At 41.4% G+C, this 25,406-nt stretch overlaps 2 protein-coding genes across 2 annotated transcripts; one reads left to right on the top strand and one right to left on the bottom strand.

Moving 5' to 3' along the window:
• Window positions 1-80: 80 nt before the first annotated feature.
• orc5 (origin recognition complex, subunit 5) lies at window positions 81-15,894 on the top strand. The gene is made up of 15 exons (XM_076297358.1): window positions 81-143; window positions 436-550; window positions 774-866; window positions 1,748-1,933; window positions 2,252-2,326; window positions 3,087-3,198; window positions 9,935-10,065; window positions 10,342-10,390; window positions 10,518-10,608; window positions 11,401-11,456; window positions 12,304-12,416; window positions 13,697-13,744; window positions 14,857-14,967; window positions 15,349-15,461; window positions 15,607-15,894. The coding sequence occupies exons 2-15, from the start codon at window positions 437-439 to the stop codon at window positions 15,650-15,652; spliced, it is 1,338 nt and encodes a 445-aa protein (XP_076153473.1). The 5' UTR covers window positions 81-143; window position 436; the 3' UTR covers window positions 15,653-15,894.
• Window positions 15,895-20,062: 4,168 nt separating this feature from the next.
• guca1aa (guanylate cyclase activator 1Aa) lies at window positions 20,063-23,845 on the bottom strand. The gene is made up of 4 exons (XM_076297359.1): window positions 23,648-23,845; window positions 20,932-21,081; window positions 20,623-20,716; window positions 20,063-20,190 (listed from the first exon to the last, which is right to left on the bottom strand). The coding sequence occupies exons 1-4, from the start codon at window positions 23,843-23,845 to the stop codon at window positions 20,063-20,065; spliced, it is 570 nt and encodes a 189-aa protein (XP_076153474.1).
• Between the last annotated feature and the right edge of the window lie 1,561 nt (window positions 23,846-25,406).

Below are 25,406 nucleotides of genomic sequence, written 5' to 3' on the forward strand. Positions count from 1 at the left end.
TAACTCAGAAGTCACATGCAAAGAAACAGTTTACCGATTGGTCGACAGGCAGGAAGTTTACGGTGACGACAGTGACAAGCGCGCGAAGTTTAGCAAAGGACAAATATAGCACGCGGGGAGCACCATACAGGTGAACAGGAGAGGTAAATCATAGTTGACATGCTAATTTACTCTATTTACACATTTCAGAGGCAGCTGTCGTTAAAATATTGAACATGGGGTTATTAAAACCTTTGTACAGTGTAAAGAACTATGGAAATAAGAAGGATGACATGCTAACATCAGCGACCAAGCAGGGTGTTTGTCTACATAGCATAACGTTAACACATGAACACGTCCATGGGCTGTACAATATGCATTGGGAGTAACTTATGTAGTCTATTACAAAAGAGACGTGCGATCGCTTGATTTTGTTTCATTTCGCGGTGTTATCAGGATGCCTGCGCTTGTGGAGCAGCCGGGTTATGAGCGGGCGAAGTTGTGTGCACTGACGGAGCGAGTTCCTTGTCGAGAAGCACAAGCCAGTACATTGTTGGCTTTGCTGGGTGAGGTAGGTAACGCTATCATGTCCCTGTGATTGTCCTTGTTTTACCCTCCCCTGTCATTGCAAAGTTGTTTGGTCAATGTAGTGTCACTTTTTGAAATGAGTAAAACAGCAGATACTATACTAATTCTGACATAGCTGACGAATGTTATTTATCACAATATATAGACTATGGAATTGAATTGAATGGAATGTGAATGAGCTTGACCAGGTTATTTTTTCCCTAAAGCCAGAACACTATAGCTATCCATCAATCTTCATCTATGGACACCGTGCATCTGGCAAGAGTCACGTGACAGAATCCATATTACAAGAACTTGAGGTAGGTTTATTTTTCATGTCACCACCTTGCTTGTTTTGGAAAAACCTTAATTAACTTCGCAACACAGAACTGCATAGCCAATATGTTGTTTGAGTGTGATTTCAAGACCCACACCCAAAGTTTTCTGCACGAAGCCTATGCCCCCTCAATCCACTCTCTCATACTTACACTTGTTTGAAAACATTGCAATTTCTCATGGAGGTATTATGTAAATAATGGAACCTCCCTGTTTTAAATTAAATAGATGCATGTAGAATAAGGATGTAATGAAAGACCAGTTGTAAGGTGTTTTAGGGTTCCTTCTTTACAAGTCAACTTAGGGAAGCCGAGCATGCAACATTATTGATGTACAATGAATATATGTCAGGCATTTCTTGAAAGGTTTTTCAGCCAGCTCATACATGTCCGGTGGACCGTTACCTGCGCTGTAGCGGCTGTTGTTTTAGTGAACCTTTTTACACGGACCTGGTTGGGTGTTGCACCTTGTGAATGACCACGTTAAGATGCTGAAGGATTTATGTGTGTGCCAGTTAAATAAAGAGTTGCCCTGTTGGGCATAAATATTCAGCGAACACGAAAGGAGCAGAATATAACAGAAGATGCCGGTACACTGGCACTCCACTGGAAATACCTGTGTGGGCTGAAAAGCCCTCCGTGGCATATAGTCCATTCTGGGTTCTAAATAACTAGTAATCTTCAGTAACAACCTTTTTGATGTCCCCCATTTTTCAGAAAAAAGCCCAGTAAGAAGAGCTTCATGTTCATCTGCCAAATTATTGAGCATTGGTAGCAAAGTTGGAAAGTTTTGTCAGAGAGTCTAGTCGTTGCTAATTGTTTAAACAATTGAACCTTTTTGCCTAATGCTCCCATGGGTTCTGCAGCTCCCCCATGCCATAGTGAGCTGTGTGGAGTGTGTGTCTGCGGGGCTCCTGTTTGAGCAGACCCTGCTGGCCTTCTTCGGCCCCGAGGCCCCCTCCCTCCTGCCCCGCTCACCCTCTCTCTCCGACTTTGTGCGCGTCTACAAGCAGCTCTGCACCCAGACCCCGTCCTCTCAGACCCGATATATAGTAAGTCTGAATTTTGACCTTGCTGAATTTGGATGCATGTTGAGTGGTTTTTGTTTGTTTGATTTGTGTCTTTGTTTTCATTAATGCATGTAGGCCTCTCTGTTTTATGATTTTCATTTGTAATGAGTTCGTTAGTCATAAGCTAATGTTGTTGAGTTGTTATGTAGCATACCAAATTTTACCTTTGCCATGAAGAATATTGAACATTATTTTTCACCCCAGTTATAATCATGAGACTGTGTGATATGTGTGTTATTTGTGTGTGTTTTTTTTAGAGATTGTAAAGAATAAATAAACAGTATTTTTGCATATCTGCAGGTACTGGACCGGGCCGAACTCCTCAGGGATATGGAGGTCAACCTCCTACCAGGCCTCTTACGTTTACAAGAACTGGTAAGCTTATCTGCTCAGTACCGTGCACACTTACATTTATTCATTTAGCAGATGGTTTTAACGTAAGCAACTTGCAGGATATAACAGGAGCTCATTTTATAAGGACATGGTCATTACAGTGTCATAGTCTAGGTAAGGTATTATTAGTACCTTGCCATGCCAGTTATGTACAGAATCTCACTGTAAATTTTATTTTAGCTTGACTTATAAGTTTACTTGTTGGCTTTGGTCACTTAAATGATTTAGACCCAGTATGGGAAATGCATCAAAAGGGTGACTTTCACTGAAAGGGACCAGCATTGCTCAGAAGCAAGAGATTAAGACAGAGTCAGTCAATATAAAAGATTGACAGGCTGATATTTTCAATACCAAGTATATTGTGGTATTTTTTGAAAAGAAAAATCTTGACTTGTAGTGGAAGTTTTGGTTTGTTTGTCAAAGCAGGCCATGGCCTCATTGAAGCGTTAAAGAGCCACATAATATCAGTGCTATGGGTAGAGCCAAACTGTCCCTGTGGCTTTTTCCCTCTCTTGTTTACCAGTGCATGTTTTAATTCCAAGCTGTTCATTTGAATTCTGTCCATGACTTTTGGCCGGGTGGCCTAGCAGCACAAGATGTTTCAATAAGTAGATCGGACAATTGATATTCTAATGGCATTTTTTATCTTCCCTTTCACATGGACCCTTACACACACACACACACACACACACACACTCAATTATTCACTCCTACACACACAAACACCCTCTGATTGTGACAGGTTGATGACAATGTGACGGTAATCCTGCTCAGTGAGATTGTCTGGGACAAGTTCCGGCCGAACACTGGCTGCTTCGAGCCGCTATTGCTGCACTTCCCTGATTACAGCAAAGGTAAGGCCAATCAGAGGAGACGTCTGGAGCCAGAGGGTTTCAAACGGCCATCTGACCTCCATTTAGTGATGTTCTGGCTGACTTGTGAGCACCTTCCAAAGCATGCTGATGAAGCTTAAGTTTTTTTGTGTGTTTTTGCAGCAGTCTTGCTAAATAATAATGGAAGACAATTGTAATAATTAAAAAAAACGCTTTAAAGAAAATCTGAGGCACTCGCAGACCTGCCAACCTGTACACATTTTGTTTAGCAACCACGCATTTTCACATCAAAGTACGCCGCTAAGATGTTTTACTTAAAACTATGCAAAAACAAGCAAACATCCAACTTCTCCGGAAAGCTCCCTGGAGCATGTGAATTAGAATCTCCAGCAGATCTATTTCATGTGAACGTGAGACAAAAGACACAAGTGAGAATGGCAGACAGAGCATAGTTATTGGCCTATCTTTGTGCTATTTTTTTCTTCAGCCAATGGTGGGTTAAAACTTGATGAGGTGAGCTTGTGTTCACTCGCAAATTCGCATTCCCCAGCTGCCGTTCTGTGAAACTAAAAAAAAATCCAATGAGTGCGATTGTGAATTCACCTAAGCATAACAGTTTGATGTCTTAAAGTTATTACTTTTTCACCACTTATTTCAGTTAGCATTATATTTTCCATGTGTCGCTGATGGTTAAAGTTTTCATAACTAAAAGGCTCTCCTGGAGTGCAGATCTTTCCAAGGCCAAATGTAGCCATAAACAATATGGCTAAATATTTTGAGCTGCTCAGCAATGAGTGTTTAATTTGTTTTTCTTTCGAGCATGTAGATAATTTCTTCTTGATTATTAGCGCGAAAATAAGTGTGAAAATATAGGGGATCATACGTTCCCATCTGGTCCTTACTGGTCCTACAATTCATTAGGTTTCAGAATTACATTTGAGAAATAAATCAGGGAGAAAACTGAAGATCACCAAAAGTGTGACTTCTGGTATTGATTTTTATTGATGGTTTTGATGGTCCTTGTCCTCGTCAGCCATCTGGTGCTGTGTCTTCCCACCCGAAACCTCCTCCTGGGGACGGAGTCTTTGTGGTTCTGTGTAGCACTCCAGAAACAGGCCTCCCGCTCGGTCTCCTCCTTCCTGTCTCCAGCCTCTGGCCTCAACATTGTCTCTTTCTCTTCCTTTTCTTTTATCCTTCTGAAGCTAAACAAAATTGGCGGAGCATTTCATTAAAATTAACTGCCGAACCATTTTGATGTTTTAAATGTGAGCTCACTTTTTACATAAGCCCACTTATTGCTCAAGTCGGTTTTGGTGATGCAAGTACTTCTTACACCCAATGTGAGCAGATGTATTCTACTCACCCAGAGTCGAGTCCACTTTAAACAAGAGACTGTCGAGCACAGCTTTTACATTATCTTCTCGTTCATGTCTCTCTGATACTTCCAACTCTTTATCCAAGAATGTGTCTAGATCATCCAGGACATTTAGGACATCTTCAGGGTTATCCATGGGCATAGTGATTAGTGATTTCTCTTCGTAAACTTTGTTGTCCAGGTCAGTTTTGCCGTGCTCGACCTCCTTCAGCTCATTTATTAGGGACCTTTGCAGTTCAATTTTTCTCTTCATTTTGTTTTTATTTTTATTTTCATCCACATCCTCATCAGTGTTAACTCTCAAAGCCTCCAGTTCATTCAGAGCAGATAGGACATGTTCGGGGATATCCATGGGCATAGTGAACCCGTCTTGGTAAGCCCTGTTGTCCAGTCCATTTTTGCCGTGCTCCACCTTCAATTTCAATTCAATTTATTGTGCTTATAGAGCGCCAAAACATAACACATGTATCATGGCGCTTTACAGAATGTAGGCAATCAGAGAAAGAAGGAAAGAAAGGAAGAAAAGAAAAGCAAGAGAGAGGCCCATGGGTAACAGGGGCGAGGAAAAACTCCCTAGAATTGGAGATATATATAGGAAGAAACCTCGAGCAGATCCACGACTCAAGGGCCTGACCCATCTGCCTAGGGTCAGTACATGACAGTAAGGTCTGTATACATGACAAATGCATATGATAGTCGGGTGTAGAGAATAAGACATGGTGTTAAGCACTTGAGCTGAAAGTTACAAGAGGTGGGATGATTACGTATCCGTTATGGTTATTCATTATTCCTGATTTAGTGACAGAAAGTTCAATAGTCCAGCGTTGGAGTTGTCCAGGGGAAGGGAGTTGTCGAGGTGCATGTGGTGGGTTGGCAGACGGGCCAGTAATCCAGGCAGAGTTGTCATAGGCTGGTGGTGGGTCGCTAGGCTGTACGGGCCAGGAGTCCAGATAGGGGGCAGTAGTAGGGCAGTAGTAGGGCACCTTCTTCAGCTCCTTTATGAGGAGCTTTTGTAGTTTCTTTTTGGTCTTCTTTTTGGTTTTCTTTTTAGTCTCAACAATGTTAACTCCCAAAGCCTCCAGTTCTCTTTTTAGTTCCACCAATCCGTATTTTTTGACGCATCTCTTAATTTTTTTGCATTCATCCTGCCGTGCTTCCAGGCAGCAGGCTAAGAACCAGCAGAACCACATTAAAATAAGTTTGCCAGAAACCACAGAAAAATGATCAAAAAATCTGAAACCAGCCAACTTCTACACAAACTCAAACAAAAGTGAACAAACATTCCAGTTTACCCTGTGCTATGTTCTATGGCATCATAATGTTGCCTAGCCACCATTGTGATCTAAATGGAATAGTTTGGTGCAAGATGGTTACCAGTTAAATGCATCATTCATTGGAATCTTTGGAATCATTGTCTCTCTTGACTCTTTTGATTATGTAGTTATCCTCATATTAGACCAGTTTATTTATTTAGCATCTTTCATACAAAATGCTTTATTATATATATAAGAAAATAAAAGGATAATTCAAATTTGAGTAAAAAATATGGGAGGATGGTGCATTGCCATCTGAACCTTACTGGAACAGTTAGTTAGAAGTCATTAGGTTGCAGAATTATGTTTGTACTAATAACACCCACATGCACACTTATCATTCTGTAGAAACCATGTTAAGGTGGCCAAACACAAGAAAACCAACAAGTAATGCCGTCTGTCAAAAAACATGATTGCCAACAATCTAGGCAATGATTTACATATTTTATAATGTACCACTGTCAAGGCTCAGTTCTTATTTTAAGTTACATGTGCAGCTCAAATTTAGATATCTCATTAATATATTGGTCAATTATGCAAAATATATGTACAACTCTGGAAAAAAAATGAGACCACTGTACATTTCAGATTTTCATTTTTCTCTTAATTTTGAATACCTTCAACTCATTTGAATGTCACTCAGAAACTGTATGATGACATCAGAAAAATGTGCTGCAGTGCTTCTCTTTTTTCCAGAGCAATATATGTTGCGCCGATATTTGGCTGCACACATGTAGACCAAGATGAGCAAAAAAGGTGTACTCAAAATATCTCTTCCGGGTTGACAGGTCTGCACTCACGAAGTTTATAAGTTTAAAAAGTTAAAAGTATATGGACGGACGGGTGGGCGGGTTTGTTTGTTTGTTTGTTTGTTCGTTCGGGTGGACGGGTTTGGACATTCAACGTTCGTTCGTTCCATTTCACTAATCCGTCAGGGTTTCCCGCAGCACTTTGCAGTCAAGGCGGCCGCCTTAACTACGTCGTCAAATAAAAAAGTAGTCCACCGTGTTACTCTGTCCTGTTTTCTCCCTTTCATTCCAAACCGTGACCAATGCCAGTCTCCCTTCTCCGCAGATCGCATTAAAAAATTTGCCATTAATCGAAAAATAATCCGTTTTTATAATATTTACATGTGATGATATGCCTCCGAATCAGAGCTAGTGAATGGAGCTGAGCGGTGCAAATATCCCGCTCCTCGCTCTCAAGAATCACTCAAATCACAGCTCCGTTTAATTTTCAGGTGTGATGAAATGCGTTCATATTCCACTTTTTATGTCATAACCGTTGCAGGCCTATGGAAAGGTTTTTTTAGGTAGGATTGTCCAATGGTCAAGTTGTTGCTTCAATTTGTGTTTTAATTTATGCGACGCACCGATGCTGGGTTCATCAGTTTTGTGCACGTCGTTTAAAACAGTGTTTTTCAACCTTTTTAGTGCCACGGCACACTTTTGACACTTAAAATGTCCCACGGCACACTAACATCCTGTGTGAAGAAAAAATAAACGTACTGTACCATAGCCTAAAATTTGCTTTTATGCTCAATAAAACAAGCGCCCTCTGTTTCATTTGTAGGTGACTATATCTACTTTAATTGTTGTTATGAACTGGATATGTGATGATTCTGTGAATACTGGATATGGGGGCCCCGTTGTACAATGTCTGCATACCACAAATAGTGCAATCATACAATCAATGAGAGCATGTGGTTATAAATTCTTTGATGCAACAGTTGCTTTTCTGGACCAGTGAGTGACATTTGGGTAATTTTCTGCGGCATACCTGATGATCTCTCACGGCACACTAGTGTGCCCCGGCACAGTGGTTGAAAAACACTGGTTTAAAATGCTTAGCCGACTGCGTAATTTGTCATTTTCGTTCTATAAGTTCCACTTTTCATGTCATGCATGTAACATGCCTATGATAAGGCAGTTGTCCAATATGGTCAATCTAATTGTGTTTCATGTGACATTCATGCATTGTTTTGCTCCAGTTGAAAATGGTTCTGCGTAATTTGTCAGCTGTGATCAAATGCGTTCAATGCATTGCTCTTTTATGTAATACATATAACATGCCTATGATTAATGCTTGTATGGTGTATCTAATCTAGGCCTCTCTTATGTTCAATCAAATTCGCTTTGCCCACCCGATTTTTCTGTGCCCACCAATTTGAACATTTCTGGCTACGTACTGTTAGAAAGGAAACTGATAAGCCTACAAGTGTACTATTCCTACAAAACATCTAGATACTAACAATGTAGAGCAAGAATAACTATGTGGTGACACAGTTTACTAAGAGGACACATTTCGCTGAAACATGACAGTGTGCTACGGAGAGCAAAGAAAAACGTGAGCAATTTGAATGCTTCATATCAAGTAGAAGGCTAAAGTAAAACTTGGATGCTAAGCCTGTATTCTTTAGGCAATTAATCCCTTTGATCCCTTTAGTTTTAGGCTTATGTGTATTAACGTTGCCAAGCATGTTTGTTGTTGCACTATAGTCTATCGGTGTTGCACTATCTTTTAAAATAAATGTTCTGAGTGAAATATATTGCCGTTGCTCTTAGTTCTTTGGGATTTAAATTTTCTGTTTAAGGTGACAATTTGGCTTGTAGATTATTTCTCCCTCTTTTAAATTGGAGCGAGCATGGAGTGATTTCACTGTAGTGGAATGATTTTTAAGTGGCGCAGGGAGCGGAATTGAGCGGAGTGACCTGACGCGAATTTGTGCGGAAGAGTGCCGAGTAAACAGCCACTTGAGCGAAGCAGTGTTGACTTGCGCATATTTTTTAAGATGGTGAGCGTAAACGAAGGAAAGTCCTATAATCGGATGGGCAAGACTGACAAATAGACGGGCCTAGGCCCGGCCAGGCCTGCCCGTGGCTACGCGTATGCTTTCTAAATTATTTAGCTAACTCCATCCCCATCAACAAACTTAGGCTATATGGCTAATATCTTTGAAAGTTAATGGTCTTGGTTTTATTAGGAAGACATGAATTCTGGGTGGGTTTGGGCAAGCCTCAGACTCGTGGTGTGAGCGGTATCAGAGCGGAACAGAGCGGCCGCTCCGCCTCTAAATTAAAAAGTGCTCCACGCTCAAATTCCATCCATATTACACAAAACTATAAAATAATCTAAACTTCATTCACTCTCGGTGTATAGATCAGGACAGACTTGCGGAACAGTCTGACAGCCTACATGAAGGTAGGCATTAATGGTCAAATAGTAAAACAGAGCAATTACCAAAGGGCCCTTTAAATGTTCTTTTTAAAGCCAAGGAGGATGGCTTGTGCTGATCACATTTGCACATTTTGTTGTTTTGCACTTTCTTTTGCACTTGTTCTATAGTTTGTAATAGTCTTTGTTAAAATTGCACAAATATTTTGAAATATTTGTATACTGTTGTATAGTCCCCCCCGGTCGGACGACCTACCACCTTGACTAACACATTTCCTGCAGGAAACCCTGAATCCGTGGTTAGTGCCTTAGGTGCCTCCTCAACTTCCTTGCTTCCTTCCCCAGCTGTGGAAATGGACATAGAAGACTGGTGTTCTATTCTCCTCACCTGTATTTGTCCTACCAGTCAGGGATCCCTTCGGTCACAAGTCTGATTCTCTAACCAGTAGGCCAAGGCTACCACATGGAAATATTGTTAAACATTAATATCAATGCATAAATCAGATGTTTTTGAAATTAATCAGTGAACAGAATATAGGATACGATAATAATGAGGTAATACTGGATGATTGATGCACACAGCAAGAACTAGCACCTTGTTATTTGAAAACTGCGTTCTGAGTTCTGAACAGAGATGGTTGTGTAAGGAGTGCTTTTTTCTTGTCTTGGGCCGTGGGTGTTTGATTTAAGCAGAAAGCAGCAAGAGGCTGTATGTTCCAATTATTTGTAGTTGGGCATAAAGCTAAGCATGACTCGGAGAGGAGTCTTAAGTTCTTTCTCATGGTATGAAATTAAAAGAGATTTTGCCCACTTGTTGTTTAAGTTTGACTTTGCACTTTGCCCGCCATTTGAATTAGGGCCCCAGAAATTTTTAACCTCTGGTATTCCTCTATAGTGGAGCTCCAGCAGATCCTGGTGCAGGATTATCACCCGGACTACTCGGCGGAATTGTATGGGTCCTTCATCAGCATTCTGCTGGGGGTGTTCTACTCTGTCTGCCGGGACCTGAGAGAGCTCCGACACCTGGTGAGAACAAACACTCACATCATCATTTCCTCTCTGGAATACACTCTCCGGGCTCTCCTTTAATGTCCCTTTCATTCTTTCATTCTTTCATTCTTTCTTTTTTCTTTCTTTCTTCCTTTTTTCTTTCTTTCTCGTTTCTGTCTCTCCCTCTCACTCACTCACAGACACACACACACACACACACACACACACACACACACACACACACACACGTAGAATCAGACACCATGTTTGCTCAGCTAGTGAATCTGAATTGATCCAAATCTCTCTTTGCAGGCAGCCCTCAACTTTTCTAAGTTCTGTGAGCCGTTGGACAGAGAAGAAGGTAACAAAATGTTTTTTTTTTAAAAGTGTTTGTTCACTTTATGTGGGTGTTTTGTCAAAAGAGTATGCAAGCCATTGACTTTTCTTTGTGCTTTTTTCCCCATCTTGTGGTTCATTATGTTTGCCAGTGAAAGAAAGTGATACGCACAAACTCTGGAGGAACATTGAGCCTCACTTGAAGAAAGCTATGCAGACTGTATATCTGAGAGAGGTGTCCAGGTGTGTGTGACTCACCTCTGTCAGCATGTGATATAGCATGTGATGTATAATACGTGTACCTGTGAATCTTTTCACTTCATCTCTGAATCTTATCACTTTTTCCCCAATGTCCTTCATCACTTGAGGCTTAAAGCAAAAGCAATAGCAATGACAAAGATGGTGGTTTGTAATTTGATGCAGTCTGTTCCCTCACCTTGGGGGAAATTGTAGCCAGGTTATGGCATTAAGTTGTTACATAACATAACTGATGTGAAATAAGATTCTGTTTTTTTCTATATAGATTTAAATTCCTTTTGTACTACCTCTGTATCTCTTAGCTCTGTTTGTGCCCACCCCCCTCCCCAATATCTGTCATTGTCTCTCTTTTTGACACTCCATCTATCTCTCTTATGGCTTCCACACACAGTTGTGTTCCGTCAACGCATGCCAGTGGGTGTTCCCGACGCTATGCAAATGACTTAAGGTATAACCGTAATTTGATTGGCTGGTGCCGTCTGTTGTTCGCTTGTTCGTAATTTGATTGGCTGGTGCCGTCCGTCGCTGCAGCAAGTTGAACTTCTCAACGCGAGCGATGGGAGCAATGTGACTCAATGGACCCACAATTCAGTTCGTCAACGAATGACGTAAGCCCATGTAAAGTGAACGGGATGGCATCTCCAGCTTTGCAACGCACGCAACTCTGTGTGGGAGCCGTAAATCTTTGCATTCTCTCTGTCAGCAAATGTGTTATGGAGCAAGTGTTTGGTTCTGACTTGAGCTGAATTTTGTTTGATGACGACTTCTCTTTGGCAGTGTTCAGTGGGAGCAGCAGCAGCAGATGGAGGATAAGGAAGCTGGTGCTCTGAAAGGTGCCCACACACCACCACCACCACCACAGATGCATGCACTATTGTCCAAATTTCTCTCCAAAAACACTATATCTATTACTTTCTTTCTAAATCGCAAGCTGTAAACTAATTCATTTCTGCCTAAATCACAATTTCACTTCACCTAAAATTCAGTTTGGGTTTTGTTAATGTGATCACAGTTTTTATTTTCTCAGACAGAGCACACTAATGGGCCCAGAAACATGTATGGCTTTGGTCCGTTACACACACACACACACACACACACACACACAAAAAAAACAAAACAGACTTTGGCCAAGAGACCACCTATTTGGCCACAGTGTGGGTCCAGGGGCTGTTTACAATCAAATTTTCCCACTTTCACACACACGCTTGCACACCATCTGTTTGTGCCCTCTCTTCTGGCAGTCAGCCCCACATTACTACGGGCACATTGTGGGTGTGTTTGTGTGCCCGTGCTTGTGCCAGACCTCTACAACTCTCCTTTTTAGTGTGCCCAACCCAGAATGCACCACAAGCACACATCTGCCCTCTTACGTTGATACACTGGGTAGTGTTTTTGTAGCGGTACTCACACCTGTCTTTTTATCCTATAAAACCTCACCCCCCACCTTTTTTTTTTCTCTGTCTCTCTCACTCTGTCACCCTCCATCCTTCTATTTACACTCATTCTCTCTGTCTCTCTCTACCTTCATCCATCCTTCTATCTTTTACTCTCGTTCTCTCTCTTTGTCTCTCTACCTCCCTTCCTCTCTACCTCCCTTCATCTCTTCCTTTTAATCTCTCTCTCTCTCTCTCTCGTTCTCTGCCTCCATCCATCTTTTTCTCCCCTCTCTCCCTCTGTCAGGTTTGTCGGCCTACGCCCATGTGGAGCTGCCCTATTACTCCAAATTCCTGCTGATTGCCGCCTACCTGGCCTCCTACAACCCTGCCCGCACAGACCGGCGATTCTTCCTCAAGGTCTCACCCTCATCCATCCATCCATCCATCCATCCATCCATCCATCCATCCATCCATCCATCCATCCATCCATCCATCCATCCATCCATCCATCCATCCATCCATCCATCCATCCATCCATCCATCCATCCATCCATCCATCCATCCATCCATCCATCCATCCATCCATCCATCCATCCATCCATCTCATAGAAATTGTCCTCAAAAGCATGTTGCTTTTTTAGTGCACTACCCTTTGTTGGCTATAGTCCTCTCCTCTTGCATGCATCACTGGACATATTTTAAGGACTTCTATGTCATTTATTTATTTTATTCACAAGGGCTTACACTTCTTAGGCATTCAGGTGTGGGCCATGTTGTTTAAGAGTTGAGCATAGATCATTATATAACTTCAGGCTCTGAAAAGATCCTTGCTTTAATCCCTGTACTCAGCCTTAGCACACGTTTATCGAAGCGTGCATATGCTGTGTGATGTTTACACTCGCATTGATGCAGACCAGGGGCATTTGTCATATTCATCTGCACAGCACGACCTTAGCATCATGTGCAAACCCACCACAGGATCTTGGTTGCAAACATCATCAAGTGGGCATCACACATAGGGAGTCTGCCATGGTGGCAGTGGAAAATGGCCAGTGGATCCATACAGTATGTGTGGCAGGGACAGTGAGTGTAATGGCCAGCAACTGATTCAGATGAGTGTGATGCAGAATATCTGAAGATTAGGGTTGGCAGTGACTTAATTCTGGTGCAGGGGACTGAAATGAATATGTTCAATATTGTTGTTATATCTATAATGGCTAACAATATTGTTCCTGTGATGAGCAGGAAATGCATCGTATATGTTGTTATACGTACAGACCCATTTGGTTTTTGTTCTCCTTCATGGGTGGCTGATTTTTTATTCCCCAGGGGTGCGTTTCCCAAAAGCATACTTGCTAACTAAGTTAACAACTAACTTTGTTGGTTGCAATGCAATTTCCCATTGCCAACCAACTAAGTTGCTAACAGGTTAGCAACTATGCTTTTGGGAAACACACCCCAGCTCAGTTGATTGTAGACAGTCAGGTTGAAGACTCAGTACGTATGTTAAACAGTCCCTTAATGGCCCCTTGGCTGTTCCTTCATTCTACATGGAATTCACTAGAAATTCGTACATACGGTGCCATGTTTTGAGGCGTAAGTAGTGATGGAATAATGGCAGATGTAGGTGTTTTAATGCCTTTAGTACATTGGCTCCTCAGTCCATTAACAAATACATGTTTGTCTTTCACCTCCAGCATCATGGAAAAATAAAGAAGACCAATTTTCTGAAAAAGCACGAGAAGGTATTCAGCCTTGGCGTTTGTGTCCTTTTCTAACACAACAATATGTGATATGTGTGGGGGATTTTTTGATGAAAATGTTTTCAAGTGTTTTTTTTTTTTACATTGTGTGGGGGTTTTGGAATCTTTTGCTGGTGTGCTTTTTTTTTTATCATTATTTCCTTCTCTTCCTTGAAACTATTTCTCTTGCTGTCACTGTTCACAGCCCCCTCACATTCTCCTTCCCTAAATGCCACTTGGTGTGTGTGTGTGTGTGTGTGTGTGTGTGTGTGTGTGTGTGTGTGTGTGTGTGTGTGTGTGTGTGTGTGTGTGTGTGTGTGTGTGTGTGTGTGTGTGTGTGTGTGTGTGTGTGTGTGTGTGTGTGTGTGTGTGTGTGTGTGTGTGTGTGTGTGTGTGTGTGTGTGTGTGTGTGTGTGTGTGTGTGTGTGTGTGTGTGTGTGTGAGAGTGGATATGTGACTGCTCCTTTTCATTCAGCTTCTGTACGTTTTATGAACATACAACACTTGCCTTGTATGCCTGTATATACACTTTTGTCTGTTTGCTTTCATTGGCTCTGCCTTTGAACCTGTGATACCTTCACTGTAGTTTCATAGGCCAAGCTACAGTTCAATAATAAGCGCTCTTGGCTTCTTGGCTCTCTCACAAAGTTATTCCTCTAAAAGCGAGTTACATCGTGTCCTAACTGCATTTGATGGGAGCAAGCGTTAGTGGCAAAATCAGAAAATTCAAGACAAATTGAAAACTCTGACTGAATTTCGTTTTCAATTGGAATGTCAGTAGGGTGTGCAGCGCGATGCGGCACGGCATTTTGAGCAGAAAATTTGTCTGATGGCCTATTTCTATTCTCTTTCATTCTTTACATTGCCTGCTCTGCTATTTGGAATGAGAAATAGGACACAGTGGGACAGCTTGTTTTAAATTCAGTGTTGACCGAGAGCACTCAATCAGTTGGTTGCTCGCATGCAACTACGATAAGCATGTTACATCTGTGTCTGTACATACTTTTTTTGACCATTTTTGTCTGTACCTACTTGGAGGAAAATGGGTAGGATTTGTTTATCTGTGTTAATGTGTGTTAATGTTTGCTTCACCCCTGCTCTTCTCCCCATCCAAGACCAGTAATCACTTGCTGGGGCCCAAGCCCTTCCCATTGGACCGTCTCCTGGCCATCTTCTACAGCGTAGTAGACAGCAGAGTGGCTCCAACGGCCAGCATCTTCTCCCAGGTACCCAGACTCTACTCCCGTAATGAATCGCTCGGAGCAAGGCCAGTGCTGGTCATCACGTAATTCGTTTTTTCATGTTTGAATTAGGGTTGATTTATAAGGGCTGTCCCTGCCAGTGTGTGAGAACGTGGACTGTAATTTTGTGTTACTGCCATTAGATGGCAGAGTTATCTCTATGTCCCTGTTTGCGAGTTGTATATATTTTTTATAGCATTGTGAATCCACCTTTTTTTTTACTTGACTCTAGTTGTGTTTTTGTCAAAAGGTAAAATATGAAAAAAAAAAAATGTCTGCATGGTAGAAGCCATACAATAAAACTGTCATTGAGTAATTGTGTGACAGCATTGTAGGTAACATTTCTCTGATGTGCTCTCTGCCCAGATCTCCTCCTTGGTGACCCTGCAGCTTCTCACCCAAGTGGGGCATGACGATCAGCTAGATGCTCCCAAGTACAAGTGTGCCATCTCACTGGACTTCATTCAAGCCATCTCCAGGTAGATCATGCACTCGGTGTGGTTGTATGGTCAGAGAGAGAAAATTACAAGTCGCTGAGTGACTTCACACATTAGTCCTCTTTACAGCGGTCATGATTATAGATCTTCGTTTTTATATCTTTTTTATCCGTTTTCTCTCCTGTAGGACTGTGAGCTTTGATATTGTAAGGTACCTGTATGACTTCCTGTGAGGCCCCCACCCATGGATGTACGTGCAGGCAGCTGATTGGATTCCACTTTGGAAAAAGCATGATTGACAGGCCCACTGAAAAGTGGTTGGAACTTGGTGTTACATTCTATCATGGAATTGAGATTACTGAAGAAATCAGGTAGATTGAGCACATGCATTACGGCTACACAACTTGCTGGAACACATTTGTTTGTCTGTTTACTTTCTGTGTAATATAACTTGGTAATAAATATTTGTATGAAATCTCAGCCTCCTTATACATTGTTTGTTTAGGAAGGCATCTGTGCGTTAGTGTGTGGGTGGTGCTCGACAAACGTGTTGACACACCCCCTTCATGATGACATCACTCTTTTCTGGGGTGATGGCTTTGCCATGGAAACTAGCCAGGTCACCGTATTAGGAAATCATTGTGCCACACGGCAGAAAAATCTGACTAAATACGGCTATCTTGCAGTGATGTCATCACATTAATTGGCATATCAGAAGTCTGCACGAACGTGTGAACCTCTCTTGCTTTTATATATCTTACCTTTCTATATGCTCTGCTAGGTCTGCACAATGAATCAATTTTTTATTAAAATCGCAGTTTGAACTAATGCAAATAGCTAATCGCAAAGGTTACCTTACCTAGAATCCTCCGAGTCTTTTTACCTTAAGAGAATGCTTTATTTGAGTGTTAACAGTTGATTTTCCAGCGCAGGTCAGCAATAGAACAGCCACTTCAGTTCTCATTAATCCTTAGCTTAGCTAATTATTGCCCAACTGCGACTGACATCTACACGCACCACCAGAGCCACCATTTGTGGGACCAAAAGAGGAGCTTCAGGAAAATTGGACAATTTGATTGTTTTTAAGATTATTATGATTGACAGACCGGAAAGATCCATTGTGCAGCTCACAACTCTGTCCCAATGGTTAATCTCGTCACATCTATGATTTTTATATACATGTCATCCTCCTTGTGTGACAGTAGGGCTCACCTACAGTAACTGTGCTGTGCTTCGCATGCACTAGGCATACTCATGAAATTGAAATATGGAATATTGAGCTGAAACTTGACAAAAATGATATTGCAAATCAAAACAGAATATCTATCATTAAAATCACAATTAGATATTTTCCCCAAATCGTGCAATCCTACCTGTAATATGGTCTACATTCTTAATGTGAACGTATGATCATCATCAGTCTCCACCCTAGTGCCTTTAGCAGCCATAGCGTGTATATACAGTTGTGTGCTGAATAATAGCAGTGTGTTTTAAAAAAATTAATAAAGCTCAAAATCCTTAGAATAGCTGTTAATTCCATAATATCAATGCATTGGGAACACTACATTCCATTTCAAATCAAAACATGACCAAAATTGATCAAGTTTGTGTTATACCTGTAGACAGTTTGTCCAACGACCCACATGCACTGAATTCAAGCCACAGTACACTGAAGACAGTAAACCATGGTGGTGCACAATTCATGTTATGGGGATGTTTCTCATACTGTGGTGTTGGACCTATTTATCGCACACCAGAGATCATTGATCAGTTTCAACACATCAACATATTTGAAGAAGTCATGTTGTCTTATGCTGAAGAGGAAATGCCTTTGAAATGGGTGTTTCAACAAGACAATGACCCAAAACACACCAGTAAGCGAGCAAAGTCTTGGTTCCAGACTAACAAGATTGACGTTATGGAGTGGCCAGCCCGATCCCCAGACCTCAATCCTATAAAAAAAACTTGTGGGGTGACCTCAAAAATGCTGTTTCTGAGGCAAACCCCAGAAATGCAGAGAAATTGTGGAATGTAGTTCAAACGTCCTGCCTGGAATACCTGTTCACAGGTGCCAGTTAGTTGGTCGACTCCATGCAACACAGATGTGAAGCAATTCTCAGAAATAATGATAACGCAACTAGATATTAGTGCAGTGATTCAAAGTAAAGCAAATCTTGAGACCGAAATGCAGAGAAATTGTGGAATGTAGTTCAAACGTCCTGCCTGGAATACCTGTTCACAGGTGCCAGTTAGTTGGTCGACTCCATGCAACACAGATGTGAAGCAATTCTCAGAAATAATGATAACGCAACTAGATATTAGTGCAGTGATTCAAAGTAAAGCAAATCTTGAGACATTTTTCAGTTTATACAGTAAATGTTTGAGTTTGTAAAGAGAAACACTGCTATTTTTTTTAACAGCATAACATTAATTTTTCTTCACTTTCTGTAAAGTTAAAACACAAACTTGATCAATTATGGTCATGTTTTGATTTGAAATTGAATGTGCGGTGTTCCCAATGCATTGATATTATGGAATTTTAATTGTTGGAATTTTAATTATTAAAACAGCTATTCTAAGGATTTTGAGCTTTATTCAATTTTTTAAAACACACTGATATTATTCTGCAAACAACTGTGTATATATAATGGTTGTTTATCAGATTGATCTATTTTTCATGAGCAGTGTGTTACTCTTCTCGTTATTGCCAGCGCACATGCAAGTTCCCAGCCTGTCATTGTGTACCAGTTTCCCCATCCACAGGCAGCAGCCCCAGCCTCAGCCTGCTGCATCCCCCTGCTGCAAGCACACGCTGTGTCTGTGCATGTCTGTCCTGACGCTCGGGGGATGATTAAAGTCATGCCTTTATCCAGCTTACACGCTTTCTCTGCTGTCAGCAGGGGATGAGGGTGGCCCAGAAATCAGGCAACCACGTTGTAGCTGCTGTCGTGTGGTGTGACGGCTATTCAAGTAGTGCTGAGGAAATATCATAAGCAGGCGCGGTTATCCAAAATTATAGCAGTAATGTTATACCTCAAGGATAGGACACTTCATAGTTAATGTGTTTTTACCTTTTATGTCTGTGAGACCTATGTATACCTAGGCATGTATACTTGTATGCATGCGTCATAAACCCTGCATTTGTTGTTTCCGTTACTTTGCATCCATTCAAATTTCTATTTCAGTGATTCAGCGTCTTGAAAGGAAATGGTGCCAGTTACTGTATGTCACCAGTCGTGATGTTGAATTTATGTGTTGCTATGGGAATAGATCACAGTTGTCATAGAAACTGGTTAGGACAGAAGGGACGTCTGAAGTGTGACTCATCTTATTTTCCCACCCCTTAGTTTCCCTTAGGGTGACTAATGTGTCTGAGACAGATTTGTGCTTTGAAATTAATAGTCTCAGCATAACAGCTTCACAGAAGATAACTGTCTGTAAGGGACACATGGATTTTTAGAATCAGGTTTTATTGTATAAATAAAAGCCAAACAAAAATAAATTCTGTAAGTCATCTTACAGTAGGCACACATTCAGCATGGCTAACATTCATGTTAATGGGTAGCCTGTACCCACTAGTGGTAAAAGCAAAACGACTCTTACAGTTAGTTGCCACAGTCTCACATTTACACACACATAACACCATTAAATATAATGATAAACCTGTCCATGGGTACACTGTATCAGCAGTCCTGCCAGTTTGTTGATGTTTATGACTATCTGAACAGAAAGTAAACACTGTCTTGACCTTTTGAATTTCGTAGACTTGAGTAGTCCTTCATGTGACATGAATTGACATACTACAAGCAACTGGAATGCTTTTCAAGCATCTTCATTTTTTTGGCCAAAAGTGCAAACAGTGACTTTAAAAATTATCAGACCATCAATAATACATTTTCCTTATAAGTGTTAACACCAACATCAAGGTCGTATTTGGTCTGTATGCCAAAGAAAAAGATAAACCGAGATCCATAATGTCGGATTTTTAGAATTATTTCCCCAACATCCTTTGTGACCTTCCATCTGCCCAAGGTTCATGTTTACCTCAGTTTACCAGTCAAAGTATTATCTTTTATTTTATTGATCTACAAAACAATAAAGAGAGTATCACTTCAGTGATAAAAATCTGCCCTAGCTCGGCCCTGGGGCTGCCAGAGATCTTTTGTCTCTATCAGATAATTTTCATTGGAACCCTGGCCCTCTTTATAAGCCTTCTGGGTTAAATTGGTCAATTTTTTGCACATGTTTTAAACTGAAAGGTCACAGCCCTGATGGGAAAGTAAGATTGTTTATCGAGACCACAATGTATTAAAGCAACACCAAAGCACTTTTCCTCTGTCACATGCATGCTATTTGTTTATCCAGCACCGGCTTTTGAAATGGCAAAGGTAGAGTATGTTGCATGATTTTATAAAAGTATGATGTATTGGGACATCAGAAGCAAGTCAAATTTGTAGTTTCTTATGTCTCATTCCATCAAACTACAGATCCGCTACCCGATCTGGCAAACTTGCATAGTACGGTTATAGCCGATATAGGGTCGCAAAGCGAATGCAGAAGTGCCGTTAACCCTGTTATGAGTTGATGTACCACTGAAACGATTTTGGAAACATTATTTAAGGTTTCAAAGATGGCAAAGCTCCTCAAACACTGTGTCTGCGATTGTGGATCATGGCCACTATGTGTGCAAGGTCTAAACTCTTCATCATCACCTCCATGAACTCATCATCGGTTCGAGCGCCCGCCACAAACTCTTCCAGTGAAAGCTCCCCTAGAATGAAGAAAGTACATACAGTATGAGAATCTGACAACACCAAAGGACTTCAAACCTTTAAAAAGTGCATTGCTTTCCTGATGCATCGGTCAGTATCATATTTTCTTTAAAAAGTGCATGTCTGTTTTGACAATAGCACTGAACTGGCCATTGCCTTCCTTAAAAGTGCACATCTATTCAGAGAGGGATGGGCAGGTTAGGTGTGCTAAGTGCAAAGTGTTGATCCATAAATAAAGTCACATGATGGATTACTATTAATAATACCCAGATCATAAGATTAGATTAGATTAGATTAGATTTTAAAGACATATTGACAGTTGTGTGTCTTTAATGTCACTCTAAATAGTATAATCTCTGACAACATGAAGGCTATCATTGTTGTAGCTGCTGTTTAAAATGTTCTATGTGAGGTGCACAGGGAACACTAACCATCTCCATTAATATCGATCCTATCAAACACACGGTTGGTGAATTCCTCGACCGAGATCTCCTGGGTGTCGTTTCCATTAATTGCACGAATGGCCTGGGAGAGAAATGATATACTGTATCACACACATGCTTAGAAATGCACCATGACATCCACATTTGTACTCCTATCACCTCCCTTCGGAACACACCAGAAAATTCTTTATTCTGTTATAACATTCTATTACGAGAAATTACCTTGATATGCACATGGTCAACTAAAGTAACAGGTTAGAGTTTGATGAGGTGTCTCTGTCTCTCTCTCTGTCTCACCTTTATGATGTTGAGAAGTTCATGTCGGTCAATGCAGCCATTGCCATCCACGTCGTAGAGCTTGAAGTACCAGCGCAGTTTGTGCTCCATTTTACCCCGCATCACAAGACTCAGGGCAGCCACGTACTCCATGAAGTCTATGTAGCCATCCTGAAAAGGAGTAACCATCACAGTTACCTAGAGACTATTTACACTAGGTTATGTATTGTTGGTCTGCAACGCTTCAAGTGTTAACATAGAAGTCTGAATGCATGGATTTGTCTTAAAGCCATGTTACATCCTTTTTACACTAATGATACATTTTTTACTTCATTGTAATCTGTGGCAAGTACAATAGGACATGTTTGAAATAATTTCAGAAATTTCTCAAATGAGCACAGACCCCCCTCCCTCCCCTTACAAGCAAGGCATCTGTACTAACATTCCTTATTAATTTCCTTCCCAAAATGGACCCCCTCGGCACTAAACACAAAACATTATTAGAGGAGGTGAAACTTGTGGATTTAGCTGGATATTGAGACCAGAGGGCAAGATAAAATAAGACCATCACATTTACTTTCCTCTATGCAATTATCAAGACCTTAATGCTTTATTGGTTAAATTTATTAATGTAATCTATCACGTTCGGCGACGGTGCAGAAATCTTCCCTGACTGATTATTAATCTGGGTATTACAGCGGTTTAATAACTTCAATCCATCCTCTGACTTAATCGTTTGTCTCACTACTGCCCTTCAACATTTCCATTAATAATCCTCTGATATCAGTTTTTTACAGTGTTTTGACCCAGTGGTCCCCTCTACATATTTTCTTAATTCTACAGATGACAAGTTTAAGAATGGCCTTGTTAATGCCCTGTAGTGTACTGACAAACAAATTTCAGACAGTTTTCACCTCCAGCATTGAATCTCTACATGAGTTAACCTTTGAATTGCCACTCAGTAGGTCAGTTCCTTATTTTCGAAGATTTTGATATTACAAAACAAGCAGTGCATAGGATTTCCCCCCCAGTATAGGTCTCATTATGAAGTTCTAATGGTCTTACATTAGATTAATTTATTGGGTCCGCTGACCTTGAGGTGAGAAGCAATCAATTTGTGATGGGCACACAGAGCTAAATGAGGTCTGCGTCTCGTGCCATCTCAATGGTTATGAGAACGGGAACTCTATCAGTTTGTCAGATTAATAAGGACCCACTCATATGCACATAAAATAGAGTCCCAGTTAGCTTTAAATGTAGAAAAATGAACCCGCAGTTTGAGTAGAGAGAGTCCCTTGTGAAGAATTAAATAATAATTGAGCGCTTTTGCGCTATTTGTCTTGCAGCAAGATAATCCAGACGGATTTGTTTAGCTGTCTGTCTCCATGGCCTCTTTGATAAAGGTCACCGAACCTGCCCCAGAGCAAGGATATACAGCACGTGTTGTACTGTGCTGACATGTTAGGGTCATCAGTGGAATCCCACAATACATTGCATAGGAATCCCTAGCCAGTTAGTCCTAATACACATAACAAGCCTATTACTATGACACATTGTCTGACGTTGGCAGGGATGTTACTAACTATAGATACGCAAATGTAGACATGCATGTATAGATGTGCAAAGTGGAGATAATGCCATCATTTTCTGTGGACCTGACAAAGCCAGATATACACTACCTGTGTGTAAATAAACAGATCATCTGACTAATACATTCGTTCCAAAGCAAGAACACAACATGCTGTCGTACAGATTGTTTCTCGAGTAAAGATGTAGCCTGTTCCAGAAGTAAATAGTACACAAGGTCTGTCATTATTATTTTACATTAAAATAACACAATGTAGGAATTCCCATTTTGTCAATCTGCAATGTACTGGGTATCCATTTAGTGCTACCCAATTTGTCTAAAACCAATGATAAGGGTTATACTCCTGCCCATGACAACAACGTTGCATGGTACAATACCAGGTGTTCTGGGTTCGCATCAGCAATGTCAGGCTCCATTCTCCACATTTTACGACAGTGTAGCATCAAAATGAGTCTGAAACTATTATTTCAAGATAAAAGGACCTCATGGTGTTTTGATGAATAGGCTACTGTGTGAAGGATTTTTTTGTAACATGATCCATTCGTTCAGTGGGACCCTCAATTTCCCATGGCTGTTCAGTCACAACCCACATTTTATAGAATTAAAACCAAGCACATGTAATTCGTATTAAGAGCAACACATGCACTAGGCCTTCAGATTGTCATTATAACCTTGCTAACATGAACGGTACTTTAATTCTTGCAGTCAGAGCACATTAAGTTCATCATGACATAGCTAGACTTTCTAAATAGAAATTTACTCTACAACCCATTGAGACCCCTTGACCCAGTTCTAGGTTTACCAACCAACAGTTGAGAAACACTGCTTTGCTCCACATCACAGAGTTTGGGATTTAGCATCCTTGCTGTCAGGTGCATGTAAATTCTCCATTTTTATATTGTTTGAATGTTGTCGTAAAACAAAGAATCCAACTGCATGTTTATACACAACAATATCTAAGCACATGCTCAACATGACTGATGTAACTAGACTTTGGGTTGACCAGAGTAAAGTGTAAGGACAATCAAATCAAGCCAATACCTGGGTGCAAGAATCAGAAAGGCGTATTTGGACTAACCACAACAGGGACACTAAGGGGAACACCCACGTTTGCATGATATCAGACACTGTCACTCACATCCTGCTTACCTTGTTCATGTCAAAAGTGCGAAACATCTGCTCGATGTAGGCGGTGGCCTCAGGGTCTAGGCCCCGGAGCCCGAAGAACTGCTTGAACTCGTGCATCGTGAGCTGACCTGAAGGACACTCGATCATGAACTTCTTGTACCAGAGGTGCATCTCCACGGCCTGGAGGTCATCCACAGTGCATCCAGAGGTGTTCCCCATGTCTAGCTTTCAAAAAAGGGTGGGTAGCGACTGTACGTGTGACTGGCTGACTGACTAAGCAGACGAAACAAGAGAACCCTTACAGTGGAATCTAAGTCTTGGTGCTCGTGCCTTAGTGCCTTCTGGATTGCCTGATTGGTCTACTGTGGGAGGGAGATGGATAACCTCGCCTCACAGTCACACAACTCAGGGTCCTGTCGGGATTCAGGGGGCCACGGAGCGGGTTTTTGTAGTGGGGGGCAAGAAGACGCGCCACGCCCCCTGTCTAGGTTTGCTCGTCCCTAATCGCTGGAAGTAATCCAGCATGAGTGGCACTTTAAACAGCTTAAGGAGCCTCTGGAGGAGGGGAGCAGAGGATTGTTTCACTCCTCTGGTGCTTCAAACAGGGACATGCTGACTTACATTTTGGCTGCCTTCCCGGCCATTACTGATTGGAGATAAATTCCATTACTCATGCGTGAACAAGTGCATTGTGTTTGTTGACTCGTACTTATATAAGAGGCCCTCCTTTTTTCGGAAATGAAGAGAAGATTTGCCAAAACCCTTAACTAAACCACTTATGAAAGCAGAGGATGCTCCTCACACCCAATTGCCCCAGAAAATCTAGTGTCATTCTAGCGGGAAGGGGGCATTTGGTTGGGGTCTATCTGATTGAGGGACGGATATAGTAAAGGGATGGATGGAGGCAGGCAGGAAGGGAGGTGAATCAGAGAGAATCAAAAGACAAACAGAAAATTCATGCTGTGGAGGAGCTGGGGTGCAAGTGACTCTTGGGTCCCAGTCACCCACGAGGACCCAACTTCGTATCCGACCCGCAGTCATTTCCTGATCTCACCCTATCTCCAACTCACTTCTTGTCAATCTTCACTGCCCTATCTGAATAACGGCAAAAGCTCAAAATCATACTGTACCTACATACTGTATGCACACATACACTACCGGTCAAAAGTTTTAGAACACCCTGATTTTTAATTCATAGCTTGGACTTGTGTTTTGGGTAGGATGAGCCCCTGACCAACTAGGGGCATACCAGAGGGTACTGCATTGCACTGCAGAATGCTGTGGTAGCCATTTTTGTTCAGGGTGCCCATCACTCTAACCCTGGATCCAGCAAAACAGCCCCAGACCATCACGCTTCCTCCTCCATGTTTCACAGTTATTCACACACTGAGGCCTAGTCCACACGTACCAAACCGATCTTTTTTTCCTCCGTCTTCCCTGGAACCGTATCAAGAATATTTGCGTCCAAACGGATCCATCTCAACACGACTCAACACGTTACTTCATACCCCAGGCCTATAGGTGGCATTGTTTCTTTACAGAAATTGACCAAAACTTGCGCTTTAAAAACAGACAGAATAGGCTACAACGAAATGGCTAGTGCAAGGAAACCAGAATTGTTTGTGTGAACTGATGGTGAACTGTCAACTGTAGTCAACTGTAAAACTAATAAACTTTATTTTATGGTTTGTGAAGGGTGCAGTTCCGTCCTTTATTTGGCTAACGCAGGTAGGCCTACTAATCACCTTTACTTTCTTTGGTTGTAGGATAGTCCGTGATT

The sequence above is a fragment of the Alosa pseudoharengus genome, unplaced genomic scaffold, assembly GCF_046254945.1.
Source record: "Alosa pseudoharengus isolate Yale_2024_CS ecotype anadromous, Long Island Sound unplaced genomic scaffold, YU_APseudo_1.1 YU_APseudo_1.1_scf_20, whole genome shotgun sequence".
NCBI lineage: Eukaryota > Metazoa > Chordata > Actinopteri > Clupeiformes > Clupeidae > Alosa > Alosa pseudoharengus.

Bases quoted from the DNA above. Each gene is read 5' to 3' on its own strand.
- guca1aa (XM_076297359.1), bottom strand. From the start codon at position 23,845: ATGGGGAACACCTCTGGATGCACTGTGGATGACCTCCAGGCCGTGGAG. The intron at 21,082-23,647 runs GTAAGCAGGATG...ACTCCTTTTCAG, and splicing joins GCACTTTTGACATGAACAAG to GATGGCTACATAGACTTCAT. The intron at 20,191-20,622 runs GTTAGTGTTCCC...TCTTCATTCTAG, and splicing joins GATCGATATTAATGGAGATG to GGGAGCTTTCACTGGAAGAG.
- orc5 (XM_076297358.1), top strand. From the start codon at position 437: ATGCCTGCGCTTGTGGAGCAGCCGGGTTATGAGCGGGCGAAGTTGTGT. The intron at 551-773 runs GTAGGTAACGCT...TTTTCCCTAAAG, and splicing joins TGTTGGCTTTGCTGGGTGAG to CCAGAACACTATAGCTATCC. The intron at 15,462-15,606 runs GTAGATCATGCA...TCTCTCCTGTAG, and splicing joins TTCATTCAAGCCATCTCCAG to GACTGTGAGCTTTGATATTG.